We start from the raw sequence: 12,876 nt of genomic DNA, 5'->3' as shown, positions 1-12,876 counted from the left end.
ATGGCAGCAGGCAGAGAATGAGGAAGACGCAAAAGCAGAAACCCCTGATAAAACCATCAAATCTCATGAGACTGACTCACTACCACAGGAACAGTGAGGGGAAACCACCCCATGATTCAACTCTCTCCCACTGGCTCCCTCCCATAACACGTGGGAATTATGGGAGTACAATTCAAGATGACATCTGGGTGGGGACACAGCCAAACATATCAGTAGGCTTTATTCTTCAGCACACATGGTAGCAGGTCATTGCCCCAGCCTCAGCTATACATATTCTCAGGTTCAAATGCAGCAACAGGGAAGACAACACCTGTCTCTTTCCCTTCCCTGGCAGAAGTCCTCAGATCAGGTCTAGGTAGATCCATTCTGCCCCAGTGCCCATCCCTGAACCCCTCACTGTGGCCAGGGAAGTGAGATGTGCTGATTACTTAGGCCTAAGTCACATGCCCATCCCTGGAGCTGGGGGCCATCCCACCTACCCAGCATCCCAGGCCTCAGAGCCTGGAAGGGAGAGTCCACAGGTGACAATCAGGGCATGGTCTTCCCAGGGGAGCACAGGCCAGTGCTGATGGGCAGAAACAAGGGGTGCCCACTGCAGCCTTGGGGGCCATATAAGGTTTCAGTACATGGAGAAGCAGGGAGGGCATTTCAGGCAGAAGCACCAGCCCTTGCAAGGGGCTGGAGGTGGGAAAGCACCCTGCATACACAAGCACGCATGTGTACACAAGCACATGTGCACCCACAGCAGCTGGCGCATGGAGTGGCCCACGCTGGGGAAGGGGAGGCTGTGATCGGGCAGGACCATGTCATGGTGGCCTAAACGTTGGCCTAGTTCCTTCCCAGCCCACCCATGCCCAGATGCCTCTGCCCTCTCCCCTGCTTTCCTCCCCTCCTGGGATGGCTGCCCACCCTCTGGAGACTTGTCATCACCCCGATTCCAGCCTTCACTTTGGGCACTGGCTGGCAAGAGGAGAGGACTTCAGTGAGCCTTCTAGGGAGCCTCACAGATATACACTGATCCCAGCCAGAGCAGTAAGCCTGCTCCTGAAGGTGGTGGGTGGCTGGTCTGGAGAGGAGCTTTGGAGGGTTGGAAGACCTACCCCCAGTGAGTGATGCCACTGCCACATATGGTCAGCTGCCCTGGGGAAGAAGGATGGAGTCACCCTAGGTCTCCAGGCTACTCCAGCTAACCGCACTCCTCCCTGGGGTGACCACTCTTGCCTGGACATGCAGCGCTGGACACAAGCTTCTTCCTCCAAGGAGGACAACCCAAGAGCTGCCCTGAGGCTGAGCCAGCGCCCCATCCTCCCCACCGCCCCAGCCCCGGCAGAGTCCTGCTGGGAACTGGAGGGACAGAGTCTCCAGGTACCTGAGGCTTAGATCCCAAGCAAAGGCCATGTCCCTGAATGCAGAGAGCACAATTGTTTGACCTATCCAATATTTTATAAAGAATTACCATTAGTTGTGAATATTTTAAAATCAGGAGATTTTATTAAAAAGCTCAGTTCAATTTGTCATGAGCAATCAGGTGATCTGGCGTCCCTGGGCCCACATTCTTCCTGTCCGCTATGGACTGCAGTGGAGGACAACTGCCCCTTGAGGGGGCCCATCCAGGTGTTTGACCCAGGTGCTACGCCTGCTGTTCCTGACAGCAGTGGGCTTTTTGCTCTGAGTACCTGTATCTGCATGCTAAATTTGCCATGACAAACTACCACAAACGTGGTGTCTTAAAACAACAGAAGCGTATTCTCTCCTGGTTCCGGAGGCCGGAGGTTAGAAATTAAACTGTCGGCAGGGTCATGCTTCCTCCAGAGGCTCTGGTGAGAGTCGGTCCTTGACTCTGCTAGTTTCTGGAGTCACTAGGCATTCCGTGGCTTATGGCAGCGTAAGTCCCTCCTCTGCCTCCATCTGCACATGGCCTCCTCTCTTTCTCAAACCTCCCTCTGCCTTTCTCTCATAAGGACACTTGCCACTGGATTTGTGGGCCACCCAGATCATCCAGGGTCATCAAGTCTCAAGATCCCTAATGTAGTTACATTTGCAAAGGCCCCTTTTCCAAATAAATTAACCTTCACAGCTTCCCAGGGATTTAACATGGGTCTGTCTTTTTTGGGAGCCATCATTCAATCCACTTGAGTGCCTCAGTTACCTCCTCTGTAAAATGGGGATGACAGTAATAGTGTCTGCTTCATGGGGCTGCTGTGAGGACTGAAGGGGTGGGAAGAATGCCTGGCACATGGTGTTATCTAAGCATCAGATACTGTTAGTGTATTCCTAAGCTAAAAAGGAAGTCACCTTTGCAAAGGCTAAGGCAGGTGGGGCAGAACAGAACACCTCTCTGGCTGGTGCCCGGGAGTGTGCAAAGGCACAGGAAGTATGCCCCAGTCTCAGGCAGCTGCTAACACCTGTCCTCCTTCAACTCCCACAGACAACGGCCCTGTAGGGAAGCGGCACACAGGCACAGCCACTGTGTTTGTCACCGTCCTGGATGTGAATGACAACCGGCCCATCTTTCTGCAGAGCAGCTATGAGGCCAGTGTCCCCGAGGACATCCCCGAAGGCCACAGCATTGTGCAGGCAGGTGGCCCGTGGCCCCTGGGGCAGGAGGTGGGCAGGAGGAGGTGGGGCCACACACAGCCCTGAGGGCATACGCTCAGTGGCACCAGGGGTGGAACCAGGCAAGTACCCAGGGTGGGTCTGCTGCTCTGGAAGGTGCTGTGGGGAAAGGGGAACCCAGGCCCCCTCCCATCCCAGGAAGTGTAGGCCCCCAGGTTGCAGAGCTAAGGACAGGGCTCTGGCTCCCCGAAAATGGAAAGAAGCCTTGGCCTCCCCCTCCACATCTCCCACCCCGCCCAGAAGGGCCTTTCAGAGTAGGGGGGAGAAGGAGATGTCACAATTTCCCGGAAAGGAGTTGAGGAGTGAGCCAGGGCCCGGTGAGGCCCAGAACAGAGCTGCTTTCACAGCGCCCTTGGCCGAGGCTCCTCTCCCTGGAAGTAAACAGGCCCAAGAAGAAAGGGCTCCTTTGCCCAGGGAGCAGGCACAACAGCTCTGAGGCTCAGAAAGAGAGAGGGGAGGACCCTGAAAACTATCTGGGTGCCCCCCCCTCCCCCGCTCAGGCCTCAGTTGCTGGGTGGGGAGGGAGGCCTGGAATGAATGAGTCTCTTTACCGGCTATGGGGTTTCAAACTAGGAGGCTAAGCCAAACAGCAAATCTGGGTCTGCCCACTGGGGCAGTCTCCCAGGCTTGGGAGGGGCAGAAGCGTGGGAGGCTGGCAATGCTCGCCTCCCTGCATCGGGACCAGGAGGTGGGCAGGAAAGGGCTGGGGAGCAGGCTGACTCCCAGAAATACAGAGAGCCAGAAAGCCCTGGGGATTTGAGAGAGTGTGGTGGCTAGCTCCAGAAGGAGGAAGGAGAGGGTTCTCTCGATCAGGGCCTCAGCTAGTGAGGACTTGGAGCACACCTCGCTGGCCTGGTACCTGAAACCCAATTGAGAGCCCCTCCTGCTCCTGGGCTTTTCCTTCTTTAGGCCTCTAGGCAGCCTTATCCCCACCACAACCTCCAGGAATAGAGTACTAGTGGCAAGCAGGGCCTGCTGGTGGGGTGGATGGCTGCAGGCTGAATCCAGCCTGGGCTACGCAGGGAGGCCCCAGGGGAAGCAAACCAGGAAGAGATTACTGAGCCAGAAGGGAGGAAGGGACAAAACCCTGAGAGAAGAGGCCTGCCCCACTTTCTAAACCCAAAGAATCGGTTTCTATTTACACAATACTACTCATACTGAATCCTTGAGCTGGCGAGTTAATATAGGGCAGCGCTGATTTCTCCCCATTTCTCAGGGAGAAATGCAGTCTCAGGATGACTTCTCTAAGGTCCTCTAAGTTTCTTGTCACTGGACTCACTTTTTGTGATCAGACTGGCTTGGAAGGAAGTGGGCTTTTCCAACAGGGCCTGCTTGGAGAGAAATCTATCTAGGGGCATCTCAGGGAAGACAAGGCTCTGTGTTGTGCCAGCTCCTGCCAGACTCCTGCCTGAAAGGGCGGGGACACACCCAGGCTGGGCCACTCTTCCCTCTGTACACAGAGGCCTCATACTTCTGTGCACAGAACTGGGGAGTCAAAGTGAGGGGTTGGACGAGGGCTGGCTCTCTGCAAGCTCCCGGGCTGGTAGGAAAGAGAAGACATAGATAAGAAGGACCCATGTTGCCAAGAGAATATTCCTTGTTCTCCCCGAGAGAGGTGGGAGAGAGCAGTGGTGGGTCCAGGCAGGAGGGCTTCACAGAGTGGGCATGTGTGAAGCATAAGCCACAGTCAGGGGTGACAGTGTTCCTGGAGTTTTGGATCAAGATGACGCTAGAAAGATTTGTTGGAGCCTGATCCCAGAGGGCACTGCGCCCTGGGTTGGGGAGCTTTGGCTGTATTCATTTGACATTAGGGAGCCAGTAAAGATTCTGGAGCTGCGGAGTGGCAAGCCAGAGCTCACTCCCTGGGAAGACGTGGCTGGCTGCATTCCTTTCCTGGAAAGGAGTTGAGGAGAGAGCCAGGGGCAGTTTTGTGGCGGGATCCTGGTCAGCTGACTGCAACAGGAGCAGGGTGGCCCAAGTCCTCCCTCTGCCCACGCTTCAAATTTGGGACCCGACCAAAGTGTTTCACCTTGGCCTTGTGGGGAGAGGCCAAGCAAGGGTTTGGGATTCTGAGAAGCCATCCTGGGGTGGGACTGCTTTGACAGGTAGTCAGCAAAGCACTCACCAAAAACACAGATAGCATCCCTAGTGTGGGCCAGGCCTGGAGCCCCACAGCTGTCCTGGAGAGGTCTGGACCATCCCACCCTCAGGGAAGCTGCCTCTTTCCCTGGGTGAGGTGTGGAGCCGCTGCGAGCTGTCCTCCTCTGAGCCCCGGTGGCGTCACCTCCAGCTGTTGGCAGTGCCCTGCCTCTTGATGCTCTGTCACAGCACCTGCCCTGGCTTCTGAAGGGAGCCTCCTCACCCATCCTCAGTCCCTTCCTAATTATCCCAACTGGACTTAGTGAGTGCCCGGAAGAGGGGCCACCAAGACAGCTGCCAAGACTATGCTTGGAGAGCCCCCTTTTGCCCCTCTTCCCAGCCAGGGCCCAGGCATCGGATCCCAGGAGGGAGGCAGCTGCCCACATAGGGCACCAGGCAGATGCTGTCAGTGCCCAGGAAACCCAAGGAAGGGAGGCTTGGGGTGTTGCCCCAGCACTGGCCAGCACAGATACCAGGACAGTACCTTGGCTCTGGTGGATACTGAGCATTTCACTCGGCCAAGGGGAACCTTTGCCATTCGGCAACTTCTGCAAGCTGGGCTTCAGTACCTGGAGGGCAAGGCTTCTGTGGGGAGCAAGGGTGCTGCTTCTAGGAGGTGGTTACGAGCCCCAGGTTGTCCCCTGTGGAGCCTGAAGCCAAAGGCCCAGATGGCCACAAGTGCTCATCTCTTGACTGGAAATCTTCAGCAAGCAGCAGCTAGGGGGTCTGCAGAGAGAAAGGTGCTCTTCTGAGGACCATCTCTGGGAAAGGGCACTGGCCTGGGCATGCAGGGAGCTTCTGGGGGGGAGGTAGCCCAGGCTGCTTGGGCCACTGTCTTCCTGCAGCCTGCAGCACCAGTCTCTGTCTGAGGCAGGAGGATCTGCAGGACCTAGGGGGTCGTGGGGCCATGTGTGTGGACACCCCGTCACATCTTGGTCGATTCCGTGCAGTCGCAGTCTCCGTGGCTGTCACCAGGGCCTGGAAGGGGCTGTCGAGGAGTGGTGGGCCGGCCATGACGGAAGCTGTGCAGGGAGAGGCGCAGGGAGCCCAGGCGCTTCCAGAGCTGAAGCTGGGGCTCACTGGGACTCCCGGGGTGGTGGGGCATGCACTCACGAGCCCTGCGGCGGCTCGGGTCCAGTGCTGCCGGCTTACAGAGTGTCATGAACAGCAGACAGGTGGCCAGCAGGAGGAAGATGCAGGCCAGGGCGATGAGCACGGGGAGGGGGCCAATTGCCTTTGCAAGGGTCCCGGGAGTGACGGGAGCTGAAAGAATGTCGAGGGGGCTGACGGCTGGGGAGCTGGCGAGGCTGGGGCTTTCTGTGCTCATGGCTCCTGAAACAGCAACAGGACAGAAGCTGGACCCAGGGCAGCAGGTGCGGGGGAGACTCACCTAGGGAACATGGATGGGGGCGAGGCACTGTTAAACTGGACAGCATCGTGGCCACAACAAAGCCCAGAGACATGACAAGTCTGAATACACACACAGCTGAGTAGTGATGGAGCTGGGTCCAGGCTCAGGCCCTCCTCCTGCTCCACCCCTGGCTCATCGGCCAGGGAGACAAGAGGGCAGTGCCTGTCCACATCTCCAAATCAATCCTCATGAATCACCATAAGGTCTTAGGCCTGCAAACTTGGGACCAACTCCATCAATAACTTGCTCTGTGGCCAGGAGCAAGTTATGGGTGGTAGGAGGCTGCAGCTGCCAGGGACGCTAGCAGTTATCTAATGCCGAGGCTGCAAACTGGGGGCCCACTGGTGTGTTTGGTTGGGTCCTTGCCATGTTTTCATAAATTTAATTGTGAATATTTTCAAAATAATAACAGATTTCACAAAAATATCTGGATGCCTGACTTCTCTTGAAATGTCAGAATTTCACCATTGGCACTGGCCCACATTCCTGCCTCATATCTGTGTCTGGGGCTGAGCAGCTGCTGCCCGCCCCGTAGACAGGGGATCGACCTCCAGCTCCCTGCACTCCCTCACAGGCCCACCACACACCTTATTTCACCTGCCTGGCCCTGTGGGGATTTCTGTGGCTGCTTCCCAATGCAGTCCAACTTGCTCCCATGGCAGGTAGGGAAACTGAGGCCCAAAGAGGGGATTTGGCATTAGGGAGCCAGTGAAGGTTTTAAAGCTGGGGAGTGACAAGCTGGAGCTCACTCCTTGGGAAGACTTGGCTGCCTGCATTGTGGGTCACAGCAGGGTGGGGTGGGCCAGCTTGGTGGTGGGAAGGCCAAGGCCACACTGTGAGCCAGTGGCCAAGTAAAGGCCAAAAGCAGGTCTCCTGACTCCTGGCCCCATGGCCTTGCCACCCCTCTGGCCTCTAGCCATTTCTGGGCTCAGTGAGCTGCTCCAGGAACAGGTGGGAAATAAACCCACAGGGGGTTGACAAGTGGGGCTGGAACCCCCGGCATCAGGGACATCATGCACCTGACAGGGCATTTCCGTTCCTACTGAAGATTATCCCATGAAACACAATGCAGCAGGTGTCCTTGTCGATGGAAAACCAGGCTAAGCTTTTGGCTCAGTATGTGTGGGGTTGCAATAAAAATGCTCACCGAGCCTGGCCAGGAGATAGAGCATGACCAGAGGGGACCCAGAGGAGCAGGGCCACCTGGAGAGCACTGACTGGGCCCTCTCGAGGAAGTAGAGGGGCCTCAGTCCAGACCAACGGTGCCAGTGCCAGTGCCAAGTGCAGGCCCAGTGTGGTCAGCTCTGTCAATTTCCCCAGAGAAGCCAGAAACCTGGATTTTATTTTTTAGGCAAACATTCTAGATGTTTAAATGTTGGTAACAAATTCAAATTTGTTTAAGGAAAGAAAGAAGAGCAGTGGGGTGGGGGAAACACAGCAAAGGCCATATAAACTTGATTTCAAAATAATGTGAAATTAATTTTCAAATATTTGAAACACTAGACTGGCCAAAGAAAACACATAAGCAGAGGACGTCCAGCTTGCAGGTCAGCACGTGTGATCTTTTAGTTCTACTAACGCGGACAAGAACTCCCAGGGGTTCTAATAAAAAAAAAATCATGATTTCCCTTCCCTTTGGAAAAGTCTTTCCTTTTCATGAGGCTGGGGGATGGCAGATTTTCCTCCTCCCAGCTTGCAGCTTAGATTTCTGTCCAGTTTCTAGCACAGAAGCTCAGGAGGAGGAAAAGCCTCAGGTCACACCCAGGCTCTGCGTGTAAGCTGCAGAAAAACCCTGCCACAGGTAGTGGGGAGGAAAGCGGGCCACCCAGTCCCCCACCTGAGGGACTCCTGTCCCTGCCCCAAGCACTCACCAGCAGCCGCAGGACCTGACTCCTGGCTCCCCGCGCCCAGCCGACTGAGGGCATGCAGAGCACCCCACCTCCCCGACACTCCCCACCACCAGCCCTCCCAGCACCCGGCTGGAAAGTGTGATGCCCGTCTAGCTGCCCAGGGCCTCCGCCTTTGCAGCATCAGTCCTAGGGAGCACTCTGGCTGGGCAGCTGTGCATGGGTTGGCCTTCCCTTGAGTCTGAGTAGGGAGGAGGGATGGGGTGTGCCCACTGCCCACTCTCATGGGGAGAAAATCAGCCATTCCTCTACCCTACCCTGGGCAATGCTTGGCCAGGAGTAAGAAAAGGGCAGTCTGAAATGGGAGATGCCTCAGTCCGACTAGTTCTAATATTATTTCAAGGCCTTCAAAGGAATCTGGAGACCCTATTGGGCTAGCAAAGAGCATCCAGGCTTCAGGCCTTGGGATCTGCTTTAATAAAAAGATAAGTGAAGCCAGGTGTGTTAGCTCATGCCAGTAATCCCAGCACTTTGGGAGGCAAAGATGGGAGGATCACTTGAGCCCAGGAGTTTCAGAACAGCCTGGGCAACATATGAGACCTCATTTCTTAAAAATAAAAAATTTAGTTAGCCAGGTGTTGCAGTATGTGCCTGTAGCCCCAGCTACTCAAGGTCTGAGGCAGAAAGAACATTTGAGCCCAAAAGTTGGAGGTTGCAGTGAGCTATGATCACACTATGCACTACAGCCTGAACGACAGAGAAACACTGTGTCTCAAAAAAAAGGATAAGTGGAGTTGTCATTAGCATCTGAGTAGTTCCTGTGGCAACTTGAGATTCCTAAGTGCTTGAAAACAACACAACATCCTTCCCAGAGCACAAGGCAAGTCCATCTATCAGGCCCCTTGGATGCCTTGCCTGGACCAAGCCAGGAATCATCTGGAGGGCAGTTGAAGCCGCTCCCTTCCCACTGGGGCCAGGGTGCACCAGCAGGCCCTGCTCTGGACATATCTCTGCAAGCTCATTCTAGAACCTTCCTCTTTCCTTAGAGTGCCACAGAGCAGGCCCTGCTGTGGGCAGAGAAGACTGCTGTGTGGCCTCAGACTGGTCCCTTCCCCTTACTGGGCCTTCCTTCCCCTCTCTACAGAACCAGAGGACTGCCCAGATCTGAGCACAGCCTCATGTTCTCCCAGGAGTCCCCCAGCCAGGGTTCCCACCACTTGTCCCTCTCCAAGCCTTCTCCTGCAGTCCCCCAAGCACTGACCTCAGAGCCAGCCCCCAGCCATCCGGAGCTCCGTGGAGAGGTCTTCTCAGCTGTGCAAGGGAGGCCCAAGGAGCCTGTGACCCCAACCCTGCCCAGGCTCTGCTGTGCCCTGCAGCCCTCGGTCAGCCTGGCCGGCAGAGTGGCCTCCCCGTCACTTCCCAGCTGGACCTGGCTTTGTCTGGAAGAGTTGGGGCCCTGTCTTGGGGGAGGGGATAGCTGAGGGAATAGGGATGGCAGCTGGGTTGGAAAGAGGGAGAGGGGAGCTGTCAAGAGGTACAGGAATGCCCCCCAGCCTTCCCACCGCCTCGCTCCAGCCTGTCTCCTCAGAGCCCTCTCAGGGGTGGGGGACTCTGGGGAGACGCAGGGGGAGGGTTTGACTGCCTCTGCCTTCCCATGGAGCTCACCTTCCCCTGTTGGAAGTTTGAATGGTATGGTCGGCGGCAGCCAGCGGGTCACTATTCAGTGCCTGCCAGCCAACAGGTTACCCGGGAGAGGGGCTACAAACCGCGGCGGGAGGGGAGCAGGCAGAGTGCTGGGCCCTGGCAGCCCCTGAGGCTCCTCCTGCAGCATCCCTGGGCCCCGCTCCTTCCAGGCTTTTCCCTCAACTTCTAGAAAAGCACCATCCTTTTGAAGGTGTCTGGCTACAGAAGCGAGGAGTGAGAGGCATCTTCAAAGGTCAGGGGGATCCCAGGGCAGAAAGCACAGGACTGAGGGACCACCAGGGCCATGCTCCCCACAGTGTGGGGGGCCACGGAGAGACCTCCGCTGAGGGCTCTTTCCAAACCACACATGCATGCATGCACACTCCCCTAGCCTTCTTTCTTCCAGGAAGCCAGAGCTTCCCTGGCAACCATCCACCTGCTTAGGCGCCCAAGTCTTCAGCAGCCTCCCCACCAGGGACCTCCAAGTTCCCAGAAGTGCAACTCAAGATGGGAGTCATGGCTTTGTCCAAGACCTGAGCCTTGGACCCATTCCCTTTGTTGGATCCCCAGTTTTTGGTTTTTGGCTTTTCCCTCCTGCCCTTGCCCACAAAAAGAGGCACTGTCTGCCTGCCCCAAAATGGACAGGAGCTTTCCTATGTGCTGTTAAAGCTGGAGAGACCCTCAGGGTTATCTGACTCAGCCCCTCTTCTCTCAGATGACCAAACTGGGGCCCAGACAGGTGTGACCTGCTCAGATGACCAAACTGGGGCCCAGCAAATGAGTGTTGAGTGCCTTGGTGTTTCCCCTGTGCCACGTGGGCAGGGGCAAGCAGTAGGCATCCAGTGTAGGCACAGCATCTGGCCCAAAGGCATCCCCAATGCCCAGAGCCCCCACTGGGATTCCTCTGCCTTCCATCACAGCCTTCACTGCACTCACTTTCCTTAACTTCCTCTTCTGAAGCCAGCCAAACCCTTCATCTGTGGCCCCCATTCCTCCTTAGATGGCGGAAGGCAAAGCTTCCAGGGTGGTGCAGCCTGCTGGGGCAGGGAGGTGTCAAGGAAATCTTACCATGGATAGACACCCAAGGGTGTGCTCTGGATAGTGTGGCCCTCTTCCCTGTCCTGAGCCTTTCCAGATCTGGACAGTTGAAGCACCCCGTTACATCCCTCCACCTTCCAGCTCCTAAGATTTCTCTGGGAATGGGGAGAGAAAGAACCGCACGGCAAGGGGCGACCCAGTCATCCCCAACTCTGGCATAAATCAAGAGGGCTTCCTGGAGAAGGTGACATCACTCATGTCAACCTTCACTACTTATCACTGTGCCACGTACCAGCCAAGATGCTTAGCAGGATGACTTCTGATCTTCCCCTCAACCCTGCATCATCTTTGTGCACAGTCTAACGATGAGGAAACTGAGGCCCCAGGGGGCTAAAGTACTTATCCATAGTGCCACAGAGAGTAAGTGGCAGAGCCTAAATTCACACTTGGGCGTGCCTGACCCAGAGCCTTTGTTCCTTTTGCTCCAACATACTTGTCCTCCATCCCACCATCAACATGCTCATCAGAGTCTTTAGACATGCTTAATGCAGTGCCCAGACGTCCATTGAGTCCAACCACGCCAGCACCTGCTGCAGGCTCCTCACTCTCCCTCTACACCTCCATGTCTGTGCTGCCTGTTCTGTGGTGGCATCAGTGCTGCTGATTGAGGCTGTCATTCCACTCTTCAGGCACAGCCCTCTGCTGTCCCTGCATGAGCCCTTCGCTCCAGACTGGGGTCCCAGTTCCTTCCTCAGTCTCCCCAGCTGCCTCTACCTCAGCTCACACTGTTTCCCAGCACAAATGTTCTTCCCACCCCTCTCTGCTAGGCTAGGTTCTCCCCATCCTTCCAAACCCAGCTCCCTGCTTTGGAAATCTTCAGCCAATCCCGCCCTCACTGCTTTCTTGGTCTTTGCTAGCAGGAACCCATCCCCATCTTCTCTGCTGTTTTGTCCAGTGAGCAAAGATAGGAAAACCTGTATTAGGGCTTTGGGTGGCAAGAAAAAAAAATCCATTCTGTATTATCTTAGACAGGACCAGACATGGTGGCTCACGCCTGTAGTCCCAGCACTTTGGGCTTGAGCCCAAGAGTTCGAGACCAGCCTGGGCAATATAGCAAGACCCCATCTTTACAAAAAAATAATAACCGAGGCAAAAGGAGAAGTGTACTGGAGCAAGACTGGGATACCTCAAAGGTTCAAAGGAAAAGTCCAACAGGGAGGGAGGCAGAGCTGCGCTCCTGGAGTAACTGGGCCCAGGGAAGCCGCACTGGGTGTTGCACGAGTCCCTTCATTGTGCTCCCTGAGTGTTCCCTACTTCCTCTCCCTGCAGCTCTGCGTCTAAGTCACTCACATATTTGACTACTATGTGCCAGGATTGTTGTTCCAGAGACCAGGAATATGACAGTGCCCAAAGCCCTTTCTTCCTGTGGGGATGGAGGCGATAAACAAAGACAGAGTGTATCAGAGGGTGATGGGGGGTAGGGAAGGCCAGGCCATTGGAGTGGGGCTACAACTCCATATGCAGTCCTCAGGGAGGCTCTTAGGAGAAGATATTTGATCAAAGACCTGAGGGAGATGAGGGCATGAACACACAAATATCTAGAGGAGAGCTTGCTGGGAAATAGCCAAGCCGGAAGCCGCAAGCCCAGCACACGCTTGGTGTTCAAGAAACAGCCAGGAGACCAGTGAGCTAGGACAGTCAGGAGGAAAGAGTGGTGGGAGGTGGGGTCTGGGGGTGTGCAGGAGAGGGCGGTTGATATTCCCACATCTTACTGCTAGAAAGACTGACTCACTCTCTCTGGGCCCAAGGTCAGCAATCCCAGAGAAGGATGCGACTGGCTCAGCTTTGATCAGGCACCCAGTCCTGGACCAATTCTCTCTGACCATCTTGGCGGGGTCAGGAAGAACACAGCAGCTTCCCTGCATACCACAGGGCTGAAGTGAGAGGTGGTGAGACAAGGAGGGACAGACCCAGAAGAAGTGGGAGAGCCCAGGGCCTTACTAAGCAATTCACCACGGATCCATCAGGACCACATGTCATAGAGGCTCCCCGCCTCTCTCCACCCTGCCCCGGGGGGTGTTTGTTCTCCGCCTCCTTCAGATGGGCAGTGGATAAAGTAGGTATTCAGTTCTGGGCTTGACA

The 12,876-nt window shown here is 55.8% G+C and overlaps 2 protein-coding genes across 8 annotated transcripts in view; one reads left to right on the top strand and one right to left on the bottom strand.

Annotated features, from left to right (window-relative positions):
• Positions 1 to 12,876, top strand: part of CDH23 (cadherin related 23) — a 412,201-nt gene that overhangs the window by 307,916 nt on the left and 91,409 nt on the right. For all 6 annotated transcript variants that reach the window (XM_054242941.2, XM_078345637.1, XM_078345636.1 and 3 more), the window contains one exon: positions 2,429 to 2,577. In XM_054242941.2, the coding sequence (XP_054098916.2) occupies positions 2,429 to 2,577 (149 nt within the window). The remainder of the gene's footprint in view (positions 1 to 2,428; positions 2,578 to 12,876) is intronic.
• C12H10orf105 (chromosome 12 C10orf105 homolog) lies at positions 1,472 to 9,706 on the bottom strand. Of its 2 annotated transcripts, none has more exons than XM_035268053.3 (2): positions 9,275 to 9,706; positions 1,472 to 6,145 (listed from the first exon to the last, which is right to left on the bottom strand). In XM_035268053.3, exon 2 carries the CDS (start codon positions 6,080 to 6,082, stop codon positions 5,681 to 5,683), a length of 402 nt encoding a protein of 133 aa, XP_035123944.1. In that variant the 5' UTR covers positions 6,083 to 6,145; positions 9,275 to 9,706; the 3' UTR covers positions 1,472 to 5,680. The 2 variants fall into 2 exon arrangements, with proteins under 2 accessions (XP_035123944.1, XP_009008016.1); XM_009009768.6 differs by having other exon boundaries at positions 1,472 to 6,087.

Source organism: Callithrix jacchus, chromosome 12 (assembly GCF_049354715.1).
Source record: "Callithrix jacchus isolate 240 chromosome 12, calJac240_pri, whole genome shotgun sequence".
NCBI classification, from domain to species: Eukaryota; Metazoa; Chordata; class Mammalia; order Primates; family Cebidae; genus Callithrix; species Callithrix jacchus.
Note: the sequence above shows the minus strand (reverse complement) of the source record. Positions and strands in the feature narration are given on the sequence as shown.

What these genes read in the sequence shown, in the direction of transcription:
- C12H10orf105 (XM_035268053.3), bottom strand. Translation starts at nt 6,082, where the DNA reads ATGAGCACAGAAAGCCCCAGCCTCGCCAGCTCCCCAGCCGTCAGCCCC.